Here is a 20,073-nt window from a genome sequence, read left to right as displayed (position 1 = left end):
TACAGTACTACAAAATATTGTGGTTGGACAGGTGCTTAGCATTTGGAGAATGTTGTGGATCGGTGTGAGTCAATTCCCTAATGTGAAAAAGCACTTCTCCTTGCCCAAAGGAATTCCCCTGGAAGAGACAGTCTACTTTGCACTGTTCTGTCTAGGATAACATGCCAAGGGCTTGCTATGCCATGCACTTCTTCACCCATTGCCATCCAGACCTCTCCAGGTACCATATCTGGGTGATGCTTAACACTGCTCAAGAATATTTCAGGCAGAAAGTACTTTGTGGGGAGAAGGCAAATGGTCTTCAGGAGGGATATGCTGGAAAATCAGCATTACTGTAGGGAAATTTTCCTCCTTTATCAGCTTTCCTTTATTCTCCTGGTTTTTATGCATCCTCCAGCAGCTCCAGTTTGGTCAGCATTCAGTGCCTTACTGCTCCAGCAAGGCACAGGTTCTTTTATAACTTGGCTTTTGAGTTCTGGTCATTAAGTATTAAGACATGTGAAGGAAAATAACTGTAGAAAATTAGGGCAATATAAGCTGTTTTCTGGCCAAAAATAATAAATGCAGATGTCTCTCTGATACAATGAATGTAATATCACTGCTCCATGCTGGTCACTTATTCATATTCATAAGATCAGCTTTTTTCCTGTGGTTTTCTCTCCTCTTTTTCTTCTTAACGCTTGAGTCAGTTTTATTGCTCATAAAAATCAGTGACTGATGACCCCAGCTAGAGCAGTGCAGACTGCAGACAGCTGTTGTCCAGGCTCCCATCCACTGCTCTGCTGGTGACATGGTCATGATTTGCAGCACTTCTGTTGTTCTGAAGTCTGTGCTCTTTTCTGAGGAGTCATTGCCAATTCTGACAGTGACAAATGCTTGCCAAGGAATAGTGAAGCTAGTTTAAAGTGCAGAGCCATGTGTTACTAGTACACTTGACTGCATACATACTCTGGTTTTGGTGCCAGCAGAAACCAATCTTAATTGTGTCTCCTGAAAAACATGCAAAACAGTTCAATGGGAATCTGAAGCAGCTTTTCTTCTATTGAAAGTGGGAATGAATGTACAGAGGTAGTGAAAGGGGGTCGTTTCCTGTCTTTACATTCTTGTTTAGGAGTTAGTTGCAGACACCCCCATGATGGAGGAGCATGGGGAATGAATGCCTGTATCCAGGTTGCATTTGGTAAAGACTAAGCCATGTCCTGTGCAGCCTGGTTTGGACGTCCCTTGCAGATCCTAGTCTGACTCTTATCCCATCTTTCCAGTTCTTCCCACCAGCTAGAAACTCTGTGTAAAGGTAGGATGGCTGCAGGACTATTGGCCTCTTTGTTAACAAATACAGATTCTGCAGAGGTTCTGTCTGGCAGGCTTTTTCTGGATGAAGGGTGCCTGAAGGACAAGATTTGCCCTGCTCTGACAGTAGTGCATAAGCCTGCAGGACCCCAAACTGGCCATGCTTTAGCAGGTAATGACCGAGGAAGAGAGCCTAGAGCTCCTGGATGTTAGTACAAAAATAAAGTAATATAAATCTGGGAGGCTTTGGAGAGGGAAGGCACACTCCAGCCAACATCAACACCTGGGAGAAGGACAAGTGAACACGGACAAGTGAGGCAGGGCATGGCTCTTGGGTGTCCCCAGAATGTGAAACATTCCCCTTTGGCTTTTCCTGTCTTCAGCCACTGCCCTGGTGGCTCCAGCGCTCCACTGCAGAGGCAATTCCTTGTTCCTCACCACAATCCTGGCTCCTCCTCTCCCTGCCCTGGCTGCTCCAGAGCTCACAGGTCCTGCCTGTCATCACAGATCAGGGGATGCTGCCTGTGCTAGCCCCAGTATGGAGGAGTAAAGGCCAGGCAGTGCCCTTGGAGCAATTCCCAGCACTCCCATTGTCTGTGGCTGAGCTGTGTCTGCATTAAGGCACTGAGGCACCACCCTCTACACAAAAATGAAATGCATCCATACTTTCAGGCCATTATGTGAACTAGTTCTCCCTCTTGCTTTTAGAGGAGTATAAAGGAGAAGCTGCTTGGGCTTTTGTAACTAATAACCAAGGATACCTGTTTGGAGTGTCAAAATCTCACAAGGCATCTCTTCTTATAGAGAAGTGAATCTGGTATTTTGCTCAGCAGAGATGCAATAAGCATTTAACCCAGCTAATCAGGACCATCTTTTGGCATATTTTTATTCTTTCATCTTAGTAATAAGGTGCTGCTGCTCTGGTCTTTGCAATCTGTTAATTTGCTTTAGTAACTCACAGCCAGTATCTCTGCAAAAATATGCTGGGCAGGGGGATGTTCTCCCTCACATTGTCTTTGCATTCCAGACCCTGCCTCTGCTGCTTCTCTAGGGAGATGCTAATCTTGCAGTGTTTTACTTCTGCATTTGGGTCCATATGTGACAACTGTGTGTCTCATCACCACAATCTCACACAGTTATTGTACCCCAGGGAAAGAGAGCCACAAAAACATATGGGGCTAGAGAAATTGGTGTGCTTCACTGCTCACGGGCGTGTTTCAGAGACAACAGACTCTTTGGTATTTCACAGAAAAGATATGGCTCCCCAAAATCTTTTAGAAGTGAGTCAAGGTTGTGATTTGTTTTTCTCAACCAGTGCTGCAGATATGCAATAATTATTCTAAAATTAGCGTTTCAGTTATTAAGATTTTTAATAATCATTTAATCCATGACAAATCCCAGTTGTGCCTTCACTATGGACTGCTTCTATTAGGAAAAAAGACCCATTATTATTTTCTGCTGATAGTGTTGGTTTCCTGAGCAAATGGGCACAGATTTGCAAACACCTGGCCATGTATACACACTGGGGTTAAAAGTTACAGACTGTTGTTCTTTTGTGAAAGTAGGTGTAGATTTGCACTTTGTCTAGCCCTGCATCCACTCCCCTCTCTCTTCTCTCCAGTGGCTCAAAAATAGCAATTTCCTGCTCTCATCCTTTTCCTTTATCCAGCCCTCCCCATATACACACTCAGATTTACTGCAGCCTCTTGTAGCCTTAGCAACTGCTGCCACTTAAGGTTTGTATCTGGAGGAAAAGGTAATGGGGAGGGGAAATGCCAAGGGAAAGAAAGGAGCATCCTAAACTGGAGGAGGAGGCAAATACTGAATTGTCTGAAATGCCTATCAGTAGCAGCTATCAGTGTTTGTTACTATAAAACAGACTTGAGTTTCCAAAAGGCTCCACCTGGGGCCAGGTGTTGTCTTACTCAGGAAGAATGGACATTATCCAAACTGGAGTCATCTGCCTGGCACCCCGAGATGTGTTCCCTCCTGGAGCTGCACAGAGGAAAGATGCCAGAATGGGAAATAGACCCAGTAAGCAGAACTTGCTGGAAAATTCATTCAGCAAATTTGTTAAATCCATAAAAGAACTTTTAAAGATCTGAAACACATAAGGGGTCACTGGGACAGGGATGCAATGGCCTGTGTGCAGTAAGCTCAGCTGTAGAGGTTAAACTTAGAATATTTACAGCTATTATGAACAAGTGGAGGGGGAAAAAAAAGCTTGAGAGAGACTTGTCTTCACATAACATGCCAGTATCCAATGTTGTAAAGTAATGAAAGTGCTGCATTGCATATATACATTAGACAAGAGTGTGATGTTTGTGACTTGAGAAAATATTTAGTCAAAGTCTAAGGTGTCTGTCCTTGCAAAACAGCTTCAGAAACTCTTCCAGGACTAAAATGTAGAATTTTTAATTGCATTAATGATTGTAGCAAACTTTACTATGTGAAATATTAATTCAATACATTGTTAATCCAAAATTGCACTCAGCAGAGCTGTGCTAGTCTGGGTATTCAGCTATTGCCATCATGGGCCTTAAAATATTGCACAGTGTGATTATCTGACACATTTACATGTTTTGAGGCTATTAAGAAAAAGCCATCTTATGACTGTGTATAAAAACCTTAATGCCAGCCTTTCAGAGCCTCTGAGGGTATAAAATAACAAATTAACAAAAAAAAATTGCTTTTCTTCAATATCATCAGCTTAAAAAAATCCTGTAAATCCCTGCATAAAGGTCTGTCTTTTTATCAAACACCTTTTTAAGGCCTTCATTACCAGGAGAAGCCATTCAAGGATTTCTGTAGTATTGACTCAAGGGAAAGAGCCCCAAATACATCAAAATCAGGAACATTTTGCCTGTTTCATATTCATAGTTTCTTCTTTATGTGTGACTGATTTATTCCGCTGCGTGCCCCCAGGGTGTTCATTGTCCAAAATAAAGGCTGCCAAAAAAAAAATGAGAACAGGGAGCAAGTGGTGAGGCGGGAGGAGTTCAACCCCTGGTTTTAAATGCTGAGAGACTACTGCACATCCTGCATCCTTGTGTGTAAATTCACCTTAAGGTGTTTCTTAACCAAAGTGTACTCACTAAATACATAACTTCTGCAGAATGCAAGCCATCATGCCTGAAAATAGAAAGCTGCTCCCAGACAGTGACTCCATGCTGTGAAATCCACTCTCCCCTGTATTGTCTTAAGTTGTACTTGTGCTGCCATAGCTTGTGCTTACATTACAAAGCACTGTGCCTGTGCACTAGGAAGTACAGGTGCATGGAAAGCAAGCACCTGTGATAATTTTAGATCCTGAGAGGTTTGGTTTTCAGTGACTTTTTTTCTCCCTGGCATGTATGGATGTTGGAAACAAAGGCACCACAAATGACTTTGCTCTGACGATGGGCTCTGCATGGAGAGCACAAAGCCCGAGTTGCAGAGCAGCAAACTGCAGGAACTGCAAGGCAGCAGCTTGGAAGCCACATGTGCAAATCTGTCTGAGCAAGGGAACCTGCAGCTTGGCAAAGGCACGGTTCACCAGGCCCCCACAAAGTTTGCCCAGGTGTTGAGGAGCAGTCGAAGGGTGACAGTGAGGGGGATCTTTCTGCACTGGGCAGCTTTTGTTTAGCGCCTCGACAGATGAGAGCAGACCCTTCTCCTGCCACAATAGCTGCTCACACCAAGCAAGGCTCATTAAATATTCAGTTCCAGCCTCAAGCAGCTCATTAAGTCAGCAATGAGCAGTGACGCTGGCGTTGGAAAACCCTGCCTCAGTTAACATCACCATGCAGAGTCTCCCTGGATCTCTTGATGTTATTCCACTCAGTACCTTTTCTGTGATGACCAGCTTGTGCTCTCTGCTTTGCATTAAATACAGGTAAAAAAAGAGTCAGGTGGATTTAAGTTCTGCTCTTCATTGTAGGCCTTTTTAGAGAGGAGTCCTGGGGCCCAAGGGAAGTGTCTATTGGATTTTTGTGTACCAGCATAAGTAATACAAGTTTGCAGAAGGAGGATGGGATGATGGTTATATGGCATTAGTGTTAAAAAGCAAACAAACCAAAAACTTAATGTTTGAAGGATAACTTTCATAGCAGAACATCATGATATGAAGTAGTGATAGATGCTGTGGTGGTTGTTACACAGCAGAAACTTTTACAGTAAGTGTATTTTCCCTGGAAATTGAGTGTCCTAGGTGGATTTGGGCTTGGAATTGTATGCTGAATGTGTTTCTTGTGTGCAGAATTACTTTCTGAATTATGTATTTGAAACCTGTTTTGCAGCCATTAACTTTTATTATTATAATTTCATATTCTGTAGTACTTAGCAATAATGTATAGAGGCATTTATGATGGGTGGATGTCAGATGTCAGTGAATTAGAGCACATCAGAATCTGGAATAAGAATTGTAATTGTAGCAAACCAACATATGTTTTTGTGTATCAGTGTTTTAAAGTTATCTGAAAGTATGGAACAGTAATAGAGAAACACAACATGTGCAAAAGTTTATTTAGAGAGCAGTTTTTCACACCCTAAATCTAATTTTTTTCTTTTTTCTTTAACAGAAAGTGTTTTCAGACTGCTCATTTCTATGTGGAGGACAGCAGTTCCCCCCGTGTGGTCCCCAATGAAAGTATTCCCATTATACCTATTCCAGGTAAGACTGCCTTAATCTCCTGTGTTTGTGCTACTTGGAGTCTGGATTAATTACATAAAGAAGGGAAGGTTGTGCTTGTGATAAATCATGGGGTTTTGGTTCTTTGGAAATTTGTTCTATCGGTGCTGCTTCATTTAATTTAATGTGCTTTGTAATGGGGCTCCGAGTGCCAATGCTGTATTTTTCCACAGACACCTCTCCCACTTAGTTTTAATAGAAATTTCAGAATAACCTTTGCAAAATGTCAAAAACATGAGTAACAAGTCTTGAAAACACTGAGGCATTGCATCCAGGGTGAAGCCAGCTGCTCCAGCAGGGCAGGTTGCAGAGCAGGGATATTCAGTTCCACTGCTCTCTCGAGACTGGGGGCCTTGCCCCCCACTTTCACCGTGGGTAGAGGTGGAATCTGGGACTCTCAGAAAGGACAGCGAGACACAGGGATAAGCAAACAATCTCAAACTCCAAAGCCATCTGTTAATTTGGTATTAATAAAGTTTCCAAAGGTCAAATTCTCTTCTCAGCTATACTGAGAGTGATGCTGGAAGCAGTGTATAGTGCTATTCTCTCTTCATGAGGCATTTCCCTGGGGAATTATTAAGTGCAGGATGCAGCTGCCATGAAGCTGTGATGACAGAGAGCAGCTTGGTGTTACCGTGGCCTTTGCAGCCGCTGCCTTGTTTGATGATGGTCAGGCTCACAGGCAGAATTAAGGTACCAAAAATGTTATATTGACCTCAGTCTGTCAAAGGCTTGTGCTTGTTTCTTGAAGGTGTTTTAAGTTTCCCTGTCATATTTTGTATCTGCATCATCGATCTGGGTTTCAATCTGTAGCTAATTAGGTTCATTTTACAAAAAAACATTCAGAGCCTTTTCTGAGACGCTGAAGAAACTTGCTACCTAGCAAAGTGAAAGAGTCCAGTTATATTTTCCTTTATTTTATTCAGTAGACATGTGTGACTTATTTCTAGAAAGAGTCTTTCAAAGTACCCATGGGAACTAGTAGAAAAGGTCAGCTATTACATTCCTGCAGAAAGTGTTAGGCAGTTTGCCTTGCAGTCTGATGCTGTACCACTGAAAATAAAGAAAATGTGCTATTGTCCCCTCTCCTTTCTGTTGGAAACTAAAATGCATGTCCTGGCCACCTCATGTCCTTAGCAAGAAGTCATCCTTCTCCTTCAGGGTAAAGGAGGAGACAGGTTTTAATCTTAGACCATGGGTGATTATTTTTCACAGAAATGCTTAAATAGCTGTAAAACCCCATTCTTCCTACTCTGAAACCAAGAGGAACAAATTCCTGTTGGGGCTGCTTGTGGCAGGCAGTTCAGTGCTCCCACCATGTCTGCTCTCCTTGGAGCTTGTGGGGAAGGGCAGGCTGGGCTAAGCTGGACCCTGGCACAGCATAAACCCAGGGGATTATGTCTACAAGGCACTGGAAGGAGACAAATTCTCCCTTCAGACAAAAACCTCTTTGGCCAATGTGTAGTGTTTTTACTGTAATAGAGACAATTTTTTTTCTTAGGTATAAGAAACCAGCAGAAAGCTCCATCTTCTCATGCTGCAGTGTGTGTTGTTGAGACAGTGATTCTTCCCTGTTGCACAGACATGTTTTGATGGTCAGTCCATTAAGACTGGAGTGCATTCATATGAATTGTAGTGTAGGCTGAGGAAGTTCCATTAAAACCATGCAGGCAGCCGGTACTGTCAGGGCAGCATGTGCACCAGAGCTTCTCCAGCAGCCTTCTGGCACACAGCACAAAGTGACTGGGAACAGAATAAGGTATTTTGGGGACATTCCCCATGACTAGAGTAAGCCAGGCTGAGAGACCACAGCAGCTTTGTGAGGTACATGATGCTACTGTCACTGCAGTGCTCCCTGTGGTGTGCTCAGACTCAGAAATGCTCACGCCTGATAAGGGACACTGCGGATTAAGGCATCCCCTGAGCAAATGCTGCAGGACACCTAGAGCAGCTTTGTAGTTAAAAATCTGCAAGGATTGCTGATGATCCTTAAGGGACATCCAGAACTGGGCCTTAGAAAGAGGTTTAGTCTAGTTGGTTGCAAAACCCTTGAATTCCCATCTAATGACAACATTTTTATGGATATAACGGATATAGAGAAACACCTGCGTACAGACATCCAAATGAAGAGACCTTATATGAAGTTGGATGATGCCCAGAAAACCTTAAAAGAGAATGAACTGGTGCATTTCAAGATCTTAACACTGACATTAAAGCTATTTAGGCCACCAAAAGCCAAATTCCCCTCTGTAAGTGCCTCCCTCTGTGTGCATTATTACCTGTACAGGGATAATAGTTAATACTTTCAGCCATGAGGCTCAAGTTAGTAGAGAAAAATTCCAGCTCTGTTGGCTTTTTCCAAATATGGGACATGCTGCCTTGAAAGATCTGGAAGCTCTCAGAGGCATTTGCCTTGTTTGGAGCTGTAGCAGTGGGCTGGTTTCCCCCATATACCTGTTGCTACATGACAGTCTTCCCTGACGTCAGCTGCTGCTCCCACATAGGCAGCCCACTGAAATGCCTTAAGAACATGAAATGACAAAATTCTCCTTTAAACTGATGGCAACTGATGAAATGATAAGCCTCTGAACTTTTCCTCTGGAAGCCGCCGCAGGGTGTGAGAAAGTCTTACTTGCCATGTTGATACTAGAAGCAAAATGCAAGTGGCATTTTCACAGAAAGTCGCTTTTTAAAGTGATCTTGTTAGATTGTGAAACCCCATCTTTACAGGAGGAATTTGCCTAGGTCCCTGTGGGACTGTGCCTCTACCTCCTACAGTTCAGTGGACCAACTTCCACCCTGGTGAAGAACAAGCAGCCACACTGATGGCAATTAGAGCAGCAGAGTGGCTGAAGCTGTCCAGCAGGTTTGCCAAGACACATCTCAGCACACAGTGAGCTTCTGGGCAGAGGGAACTGAGTGGGTCTGGGTTGGCTGGTCCTGGCCCAGGTGTGCCTGGCTGGCACAGAGAGCTCCTGACACAGCTCAGGCTTCCAGAAGAGCACTGGTGTTTCTGTGTGCCGCTGCTCTGCTCCATGACGTGCTGGCACAATCACAGGTAGTGTTTGTGTTTATTTCTGCACAATGTCCTGCTCTTGGTTATGCAAACCCTCTGTTTTCTCAGCTCTATGAGCTCTAAATCAGACTGCCAGCTACCTGCTATAGGCACACAGTGTGACTTTTCAGGTGTGACATCTAAAAAATCCTCTTGCAGAGAAATCATTTTATCCATTTTCTATTTCACTTCCCTTGGCTACATACTTAATTATTGTGCAGGAGGCCACATCACCCATAGGTGTGTGCCTATCTGCAGATTCTCCCTGAGATCCAAGTTATTATCCTTATTCATAATTATCTGCACTGCTTGATCTAGAGAAACACAGGACAAAGGAGTTGTCATTATCTGAGTCACCCACTGGATATTACATCTGAGGTTTGAATCTCAACTCACATAAGCCTTGCACCTAATAGTTATGCATCTGTAATCAATGGCAGATTTCTGAAAACTCCCCTGCCATTCTGCCCAACAAAATTAATTCTCTGTAACTTCTCCCTTTGTCTCCATGCTCAGGTAATTTTAGCTACATACACATCATCTTTCCCTGGATCTCTTTTATGAAATATTTGCTCTTTGCAGGATCTCGTTCAGCAAAGCTGCTCCTGCTTCCGTTTGTTTGGTCTTCCTATTGCTGGGTCACTATCTGATTGACTTTCTGGATCTTTCTGGACTTGATCCTTTCCAGTAGAGTCAGGAAAGTAACAACAACAGCAGCATCACAGCTGCAGACCTGTGTGTTTTGCAGCCATGAAGCCAAAATGCATCCATCCCATAGCAGTTCCCCTTTCTTCTCCTGGCAGGACTTGCTCCCTAAAACACTGCAGAAGTGCAGCTCTGTGCAACTCAGATGATACCAAACAGTGACATGAGTGAAAATTCCACTTCTAACCTCCTCCTCTCCTTTGTGTCAGAGTTTTCCTGCTCTTGGGTGGAGCATTGTTCTGGATATTGCTGTGACTTTACTGCTCCCTTGCCCAGCCCATGGGCGCAATGGATGCTGTGGGACTTGAGGTGAGGTCAGTACAGAGGGACTTGAGGCTTCACCTGATGGGCAAGCTTAAATCTCTGTGTAGTTTTGACCACAGTCCAGAGAAGCACAGATCATAAAGAACAAAACAGCTGACCAATGCAGCTCATACATTTACCATATTTTCTGCAAGTATTTCATGTCTATATATTTTCAGTATAAGTAAAATTTCTCAGAGGTGATGCCAATCATTTCAGCTGTGTCTAGAGGACAAGACTTAAAAAACATTTCCTAGTTGTCAGATCATGGTATGTTCAGTTTTAGGTTTAAATGACAGTAAAATAATTTTTTAACTTGTCATGGAGTTTATTAATAATGTATTTTAACAAACTAGAGGCAGAAGCTGATGGAGAAACACTCATGGTTCTTCAAGAATATCTCAGTATGGGTGTACAAGTCCAGGAAATAGAGGAACAGCAATGAAAAGTGCTTTGCCACCTCACACCCACCAGGGTGTGAAGGCCAGGGCACCCATGACCCTCTTTCATTCCCTCTATATCTTCATGGTTACAAGGAGTCCCATCATGAGCCCATCTTATTAATTCTTAGCTCTTCAATAACTTGAATATTGCCTTGAACCTTTCCTGACAAATGCCAGGGGTCAGACTTGATGTGTTTTTTACAGGCTCAGCTGCTGTGTTCTGGTAGCATGCACGCTTTGACAAACTGTTTCTGTTAAGAGACAGCAGTGAGCATCTCATTTGACAAGGGAACTGCAGGTTCCCAGCACAGGTATCTCACTGTTTGCTGCTGAGATGTGGCCGTCTCAAGTTGCATCCCCAGAGCTGAAGAGCAGAGCCCAGGACAGACCGTGCCAGTGCACTGAGCACAGTGAGCCTTGGGAGGAGCAGGAACTGCAGCCTTTCTCAAGGGCATGAAGCTCTTCACTGAGCACAGAGGTGGTGCTCTTCACTGCTTAAGACTTTATTTCTGCTCTCTGCTCCCTGTGGATTTATGTTCCAGCACCATATTGTGAATTGTACCTATCTTCAGCTTCAATTAAATTCATGAGTGCAATATGGCAAACACAGCCATCCTCTGAAGCCAAGAAAACATCAAGGTATTTTAGGGAACATCCACCTTCCTTTTGCTCTGGAACCAGCCCTGCTCCTGCAGTAGTGCAATGTAGAATTTATGGTATGATGTCAGTTGTGGTTCTTCTAGTGGAGGCTTCAGGGGTTGGCTACAGCACAAAAGAATGTGTTTTTATTGTGGCCATGTGAAATGCAGATAGATCCTTTTCTGAGACCAGTTACACTGAGAGGCAGAGCCCTGGAGTTGGATCTTCATGAGCTCAAATATAAGGCTTGTGTGTAATTGAGGGCAGGACTAGGACCTGAGGATGGAAATGTGTGAGATAAAAATTGTGTTGCTTCGCTGGCAATAAGATCATGTTTAATATCTGGGCTAAGGAAAAATTCACATTATTTCATTCTCTTAGACTGAAATTGGCTTTTTGCTTAAAGGCAAGAAGTGTATTGCTATTACATTTATAATTAATGATAACCTAATCTTTGTACAAGCAGATTTTAAGTGAGCTCTTATTGTGACACATATAAAATTTTATCATTAACATCTTTATATTCCTGAGTGACACATGGCTAATAGCATTGTAGTAGATTAAGTCTTGAAGCAAGAGAGATGAATGTAGCTTCAGAATTGCACAGGTGGTTTTTCATATTCTGCTTTTTCATATGTCTTCCCTTTACCAGAAGCCTGCCCTTGTCTTCATTTGACTTGACTATAACAAATAGATAACAATTATCTTGCTGAAAGGAGTCCTGTTTTTCTTTCAGCATGCCCATCTTTCCAGGACTTTCAAATGTGTTCAAAGTGCTTTCCATGCCTTTTCACTTTGAAAGGTGCTTTTCATTAAAAATAATACTTCATAAACACACGATTACAAAGAAGTGAGCAATAATGAGGAATAATGCCCACAGTAATCAACTCTTAATGAGTTCTTATTCATCTTAATTCATTTTAATTTATAATTTGCCTTAATTATTGAGGTCAGTGACTTCAGGAGGATGCCACTCTTAAGAGATTTTCAACAGGTATTTTGATGTCCTAGAATGAAATCTATTGCATAGTCTTTATAGTATTTATGGAGATTTGAGCTCCACAGAAGGCAGACACCTCAATACTAAGACTTTTTAATTACTTTGTTTTATCATAAATTAATTGATACTAACATTATACAAATAACACTGTTATTATATTTCTGAAAATTTTTATACAGCAAGTAAATGCAATCAGTCAGAAAGATTAATTTTTGCAATTGAAATACAATGGCTTTAGTTGCATTCTTATTCTAAATAGTTATGCAGGGAAAAACAGTATACTGCAGAATTAAAGGCTCTGACAATATACATGTATAATTCAACTGCATGAAATCTGAAATGGTTTGAAGAAATCTGGGCCCTACCTCATTTTATGTGTGGAGTTGCTTGTAGAGTCCAGTATTTGGGTGACTTAGGGCAGGGGCTGGCTATTTCTGTCTGCTCAGTCATTTCAAATTCAATCTGTGCCAAAATTTTAGCAGTGTGTGAAGTTTCAAGCCCTTTTAAGTATGTGCACTTCAGAGTAGATGCTCATTCTGCAGGTTTATATCATTTTGTCTAAGCTTTTCTCTAGAGGTGGACAATTGAGTTGTTGGGAATTTGTAATAACCTCTGCTGGAGTAGAATTTTGCCCCAGGGTGTGCTGTCCATCCTGGCAGTGTTCTATATGCTCAGCCACTCTTGTAGAGACAGAATATCACACTCCACATGGTTATTCCTGCTGCCATAGCTCTGGCAGCCTTCACTCTGGGATGTATTGTAGCTTATGCAATGGCTCTTAGATTCCATTCTAAGTGAAATGCATCCTAAATTTTGATGGTAGGTATTCCAGCTGCAGAATTTTTCCATCCTGCCTTGTAAAAAGTAAAAAACCCATGAAAATTCACTGAAGGTAGTTAACAATAAATAAAGAAATATCTTTTTTAAAATGATTGCATTCAGTGTTCTTCCTAGGAATGTAGAGTAAGAGAGTGAAAGATGAAGTAGCATCCCAGGGTTTTGTGTTGCTGGGAATAGAAAGGTGCTTGTTTGCTATGGATATGGGAAATCATTTTTCATATATGTTATTTTTCAGGGAGTTAAGAGATCAAATCCAGTCCTGTTACAATCCCACTGGTAGATATTTTGGGAAGACTTTTTTGCAGGAAATGAGAACTGCAAGGATACACTGTTCATAGTGGATTCTCTATGTTCAGAATCAACGTCCCTAACCATGTCACTGGTTTAATGATCATTATAAGCCAAGTTGGGTTTGTGCTGCCTTCAGAAAGAGAAGTTTCTCTGTCACTTCACTATTCTTCATCCTTATGAGTAGGATCAACCCATCTACCCCACCAACAACTAATTCTTCCCCTTCCCCAGAAATCAAGAAATTCTTTCTTACAGCCAAAAGCCAGCTCAGCAGGTGGATTCAGATCACTGCTCAGCCCCGCAAGCAGGGACAGGGCAGTGGGAGAATCCCTTCATTCTGTGAAGAGCACACTGAGGGTTGAGGGAGATGCTCCTGGGATGCAAGGATGGCACACAGCATTCAGTGGCTGCTGTGGGAGCAGATGGACCAAGGCATGTGACAGCCATGGCACATGAATCCAGGTGGCTTAGTAAATGAGAGACTGAAGTGCAGGGACTCACAAACCAACCAAATAAGCTTTCACATTAAGAATAAGGCATAAGGTGCAGGGAGTATATTGGATTTAGGAGGCTGGCTAAGGTAATAGCTGAAGAACAGAAAGCCCTTACAGACAGAACAAAAGACATGGAGAATTTTCTTACCAGGACTATTTCATGTGTCAAACATCTGGTGTTCAGAAACACCAAAACTCCATCTAAATAAAGGTAATATGAGGAAGCACTTTGGTTTTGACCTTCTTCATTAATTCCTGACCCAAACCCATCTATTCTAATACAATGCCACTAAACTATCCGGTGAGCTCTCAGACTATAAATGAATCAAAATGAATCTGAGACCCTATTATGTGGAAATGTCATTTCTGATAGGATATCCTATTTTTCTTTGAAAATTGGCCCCTATTGCTTTAACATTACAAAGGCAGCTTATTAAGTGGGAGCTATGGGAAAATCCTTCCTGGTAGGATTACTAATTATCCAAACTTAAAATGTAACCCTGTTCCAACCTTATTGCTTCTATATGCTTTGGGCTTCTTTTGAAGGTGTCTGTCTTATAAAGGAATGTGTTAAATATTCTGCATTTGCAATTGCCATTTCTTTAAAAAGGAGGTGTTAGTGAAGGTTTTCCTCTACAGTCATTTTTTTAAACAAACATGATTTTCTTCTTGGCATTGTGTCTTTGTGGCAGGAAATGAGCTGCCTTGTGCTCCCCTTTGGGTTTATTTGATACTCCTCTCAGGTGCTTGACTTGGGCCAGCAAGTCAAGATGGGAACTCCACCAATATATTAAATATTTAGCACAGAAATTAAACATACCCTGCCACATGTCAGCTTTGGTAGTATCTGATTATAAAAAATATTACTAAAATATTGTCCAAGTATACTGCTTTCTCTGTGTAACACAAAGGGTTAGTACATTATTATGGTGCCTGATTCAGCTCATATTTCACAGTGAAGTAAATCCAGAATCACTTTATTGACACTGATAAAACAGATGGCTAAACCCAAGCTAGACAGAAATGTAATTATATCTGCAGTGTTAGAGGTGAAGGTATGTTATTAAAACACCTCCTTCTTCTCTTTGAATAATGTGTAGGTCTTTCATAATGTAAGGATTGCACTGACAATATCAAATGTCACTCCAGCTTCTTGATGGGAAAAGGTATATAGTGCAAAAGTGAATATGCACAGAACAATGGAGAGCTGCTAATTAGCCATTATAGGATTCTATTAATCTCTTCAATCGACTAAAAGAATTACAGTCATTTAAGTCTGTTTGCTGTAAGATGGAAGGAAGGCTTAACCAAAGCCTTTGGGCTGACTGTAGCTAAAGGAAAATCAGGTTCTGTGCATCTAGCTACATCTTGGTTTTCCTGGAGAAGGTCACAGCCATCTCCAGGTAACACCAGCTCAGGCCATTCCAGAGAGCTGGGTGTGTTGGCACACATTCTGCCAGAGGCCTGGCAAGCTGCCCATGGCCAAGCATGCCTGTATCCAGCTAAAGTGATTTGTGTTCCTGGGCAGGAACTGGGAGTTGAAGGTTATGAATAGAAAATTCCAGCCCAGATTGCTTCAGCATTTTCCTTTTTCACTGGTTGATGTGAGAGGCTCCATCCCCTGTGCAGCTGCCTTCCTGTGGCCATCAGCTGGAGCAAGTGGCTGTGCAGGGAGGACCAGCCACATCCCACCACCCTGTGGTTGCCCATCCCCTCTGGGCTGTGCCTGTCCCTGTCACAGACCATGCTGGACCATGTTACCCCTCCAGTTTGAAAACTGGAAGCCTTAAACTGTTTTTTAAGTTTCTAATGTTCACAGTCCTGATTTTAATCTTTCTGATGTGTAATAATTATATTTGCTCCAGTGTGGTTTTCCTGAGATGATGGGCACCTTCGTTTCCCTCTGACCCAGTGAACTCATATGTCAACAATACTTCCTTTTTAATTATTTAATGTGTAATTGTTACCCATGTCATCAAATATGGTGAGAAACTGCACTGGGTTAAGGCTTCTGGAGGAGTTAGAATGAAAATGCAGAAGAGGAAAAAGGGAGGAGAAGCACTAAAGGACAGTTAACAAGAGAGAAGTGAAGAAGCAGTGGGGATAAAGGTGGAGACATACTGCCACCATGCAGTGAGGATGATAAAAAGAAAACTAACCACGCTTTGCCATGGATTTCTGGTGCAGACCCATCCTTGAAATTGGTGGGAATTCAATAGACTGGAGAGCATGTTATCCTCTAATGTATTTTTTGGCTCACAGATCACAATTAAAGTTAAATTCTGCCTTCTGCAAAATTAGCTTGGATACACCGGTCTGCTGCAGCCAATCCTTTACCTTGGTTGGTCTCAGTTGAGCTAAAACTACACAAGGAAAAAACCCAAATTATAACTGTGGAGCTTCTCTTGTGGGATTAAATGTAATTGCTATCATAGCAGAAACGATTTTCAAGGAAATCTAGGATGTATGGGTTACTTTTCAGAAGAGAAAATACTGTTTTACAATTTCTTTCTATAGATTTCTATGATTCTTATAGATCATTTTATTCAAATGTCTTGGCTGTGAAAATATTGATATAAATGCTATGAGATTATGATATTTCAAATATTATATAGAATAAATGTTACCACTTAAATATTTTTAAATGCCAGCATTTCTGCAGGCTGCAGCATTTTGCTAAGAAGAGCATACACTTGTCAAATGTTTTGAATTCTGTATTATTCAGTAAATGAGCATGTGGTTAATTAAAGTAGCATTACTATACTGTGAGGTGACCATATTGCAAACATATCTTTAACAATTGGCCCTTGTAAATAAAATAGAAGAGAGCTGATTAAGATCTGAAAATGTCAATAGATGCAAACAGCCACCTTAGAGCATTACCTTATAAAATAAAAGGAGAGAAGTAATGACATGGTCAATATTAACTGCCATCAGCTGGAAAGAAATCAGATTGTCAGGGATCTATAAAATTCTTGCCAAAGTAGAACCTCATTTACACATACAGATCTTCATACCCTTTGCTAAGAAAAGCGTGTGTGACAGCTTAGAGGTTTTAGCTGCCAAAGATCTTTCACTCTGAATACAGTAAATGTCACATCTATTTATTTATCGTTAAATTTTGCTAAGTATCTGTAGAAATATTTGGATTTTTTCTATCATAATGTAGATGTTTAAAAGGAAAAGAATCCAGATTATAATGCAGCTGTAGCACCAAACCATATGTCTGCTAAATGGGAGCAAAAATACACCACTGAATTACTGGGAGTAAACATAACCTAGATGCTATCTTCAGAAGAATATTAAATGGATTATATAAATACAGGGTATTGCCATAAAACCACACAATCAGACAATAGTAGCCATCAGGCAATAGATTATTTCATATGCTGAAAGTAATCACAGTTGTATAGCAATTTGCATTTTCTAAATGCCAGACTGAAAATATTAACTGGTGAATCTTGGCAAGCACAGTTTTTCTGCCAACTGCAGTGGTGGTCATAACAATATCCAGGCCTTTTTGGGAGCTAAATAGAGGAATAAGGCAGCCATCCTACACCCCAGCTTTATTAGAATCTGCCTGGATTTCCAGGTGCTCCAAACAGTCTTGTTTGTCTTCAGTTTGAGTCTTCAACTTCCTTCTTGTACAAAAACATATAAGGGTGATTTATTGGTATATTGGGTGGCACTGCACTGTGCTGTGCAAGAGCAAATGGCCCAGTGGGATACTCAATAATATTCCATGTTAGGAATGTCTGAGAGAGAACTCAAATCAGAGTGGCTGTTGTGTTTGCCTGCTCTTTTGCTTAGAAGCAGTTTCATAAGTCCGTTTGAATTCTACATTATTGTGGGAAAGGGAAAAAAGTTAATAATTTTAATAAGAAAGGCTTGTGTGTTTGCTCAGTCTGGTACAACTTACTGGGAGTAATTGTCCACTGAATTTTCACATTTGGGGTCTCTTCTGTTCTTTTTATATAATGTGAAAGGAGAGGAGGTTTCTTCATCCCATTCATGGCCATCTTCAAACTGAGCAAGAGCTGTTTATCCTTGAACTTCAATTGTTTGTAAATCAGCATCCCAGGGAACAGGCTCTCAGTATTTATAATTGCAGTGCTTAGAATTGGAAATACAATGAAATGTTTACCTCAAAACTGGCCAGATTTATCAAGATTTCTTATTACTGCATACTGAACTAGCTCTGCCCCTGGGAACTCTGATCTAAATGATATCGAGTGAAGACTTACTCTCCTGAAGTTTTATGTATGAAACAAAGAGCAACTCTGAGTTTCTCTTTTTTTCTTTTCCTGCAGATGATATGGAAGCAATTCCAGTCAAGCAGTTTGTTAAACACATCAGTGAGCTGTATTCTAATAACCAGCATGGGTTCTCAGAAGACTTTGAGGTACGATTAATGACCCACCTATAAAGTGTTGTTTTCCTGAAGTTAATTGTGTATTAATAATTGGAGACCATGTGACATCTGTGTGAGGCTGTCATGTCAGGTAAATGCAGTGCTCAAATGTATCAGAAGAAACAGGATGATACCAATTTTCTACCAACTATGAGCAGTGTGGGACTGGACATTTTCAGATGCTTTCTAACCACCACAGATTTGGTGCCTTTAAGGGGGAGCCCTTCTGGGTTTTTCTTAAATAGGAAAAGCTGCCTGCAAGCCCCCAGGAACAACATGAAGATACAAACAGTCATTTTTAACTTGAGGGTTTTCTTAAAATTATTTTACTCTTCTTGCTGCAGAATTTTTTCCTCTTGGTCATCTTAAAAGTCCTGAGTGAAACAGAGCTTGCAATGAAGAAAATAGTAGAATTTGGTCTTTGGTGAAAACCCTAACTGAGTTAGTTCCTTGAGTCCTTGTTCATGTTCTATTCAGAGAGGAGACTCTGCTATCAAAGTCATTGATTATTTTGTTCCAGTAAAACCAAGAAGAAAGGATTTGAGGTTTTCTTGGTGGTATTTACCTAAGGTGACTATTTTTGAATTTGCATCTTGCTACCTGTGTAAAGCAGATTCTGACCTATAAATATGCTGTCATTTGGAGATAATTCCAATGGAGTGAAAGTAGTTTTTTACCTCTGGGTTACCAAACCCATATTATGCAAGCATGGTAAACATCATGACGCATAAGACAGCAGAATCAGTCTAATCAGTCACTGCTGAACATTTGGAAATACTGAGAAACAGGAGAAGCCCCAGGAAACCACATGGAGTTGCACTTCTGGCTTCCCCATGAGCAAAAGAAAGTGTGTTTCTGCCTGTGAACCAGAGCAGCAGCTCTGCTTACAAACAAGACACTGAACCCAAATAGGTGGCCTTATATCTACAGCTTCTTTGCTTACTGCACTGTAAAGACAAGGTTGTATGCAGGAATTGATTTTAATGGGATCATTTAAAACGTTTATTGTTGCTGTTTGGTTACTGTCTATAAAGAGTGTCTGCTTTGTCTGATGCCAAAAAAGCGTTGTGTAAGTTAGAAACATTTTGTATTCATGAGGAAGGCAAATGTGTGAGGTGTTAAAGTGATTTAGTTCAATTGACTGCTGGCTGGATGGCTGAGCAGGAATATTGAGGCATTTAACAATGTTGATGGTATTCAGGGCAAACATTTATTCTCCAGAGAGTAGAATTTGATCGGGATGATCAAATGCGACTCACTCTTCTCAATTATTTATGAATGGTGACCCCAGTGCTATTCATCACAGCTGGCTTTTACACCATTTAATTATTCAAAATAATCAACAACACATCTGTAAACTTGGTCTGGCTTTAAGCAAGCTTTGCTTCAGCTGTCACAGAATCACTGCTATTAACAAATGTTGGACACCTTCTGCCTGTGTTTTAGCAAAGGAAAACACTGCTCTAATAGCCTTATTTTTTCCCTTCCTCCTGGAGTTCCCTGCTGTGAGTGCTTGCTGTGGCAGCTAGTTGGAGAGAGCTTTGGCCAATTAGGCCCAGTCTGGGGAGCACAGGGTCCCCTCCAAAGGGAAGTTAAACTCCAACTGCACTGAGTGCACCAAATTCTATTCTCCATGCTGGCTTAAAACTTGGAGTTAAAGCTTTGAAGTCAGGATAGCTACTCCAGATTTATTTCTCCATAGCTGAGGGCTCAGCTTCCTAAATGTAGATGAAATCTCCTGCTGAAGTAAGGAGTAGCAATAGGAACAAGGTGATCTCTGTCTGGGATGAACCACCCAGCTCCCCTTCATTGGTGGTGTTCTTGCGGGCCTGATTTGAAACCCAGGATTTTTCACAGAACCTATATGTAAAATGTTTCTCAAGTGCCCAAACTGACTCAGAGGTCAGAGCCCCAGCTTGGACAGTGGCTGAGG

General features: G+C 41.4%; 1 protein-coding gene across 1 annotated transcript in view; it reads left to right on the top strand.

Annotated features, from left to right (window-relative positions):
* PTPRG (protein tyrosine phosphatase receptor type G) overlaps nt 1–20,073 on the top strand; it is a 388,012-nt gene that overhangs the window by 342,764 nt on the left and 25,175 nt on the right. The window contains exons 14-15 of the mRNA XM_054280849.1: nt 5,850–5,941; nt 18,040–18,131. Of these exons, the coding sequence (XP_054136824.1) occupies nt 5,850–5,941; nt 18,040–18,131 (184 nt within the window). The remainder of the gene's footprint in view (nt 1–5,849; nt 5,942–18,039; nt 18,132–20,073) is intronic.

This window comes from Melozone crissalis, unplaced genomic scaffold (genome assembly GCF_028551555.1).
Source record: "Melozone crissalis strain CALT ecotype California unplaced genomic scaffold, PUWL_Pcris_2 ptg000029l_1, whole genome shotgun sequence".
Lineage (NCBI taxonomy): Eukaryota > Metazoa > Chordata > Aves > Passeriformes > Passerellidae > Melozone > Melozone crissalis.
This window is presented reverse-complemented; position numbering and strand designations above follow the sequence as displayed.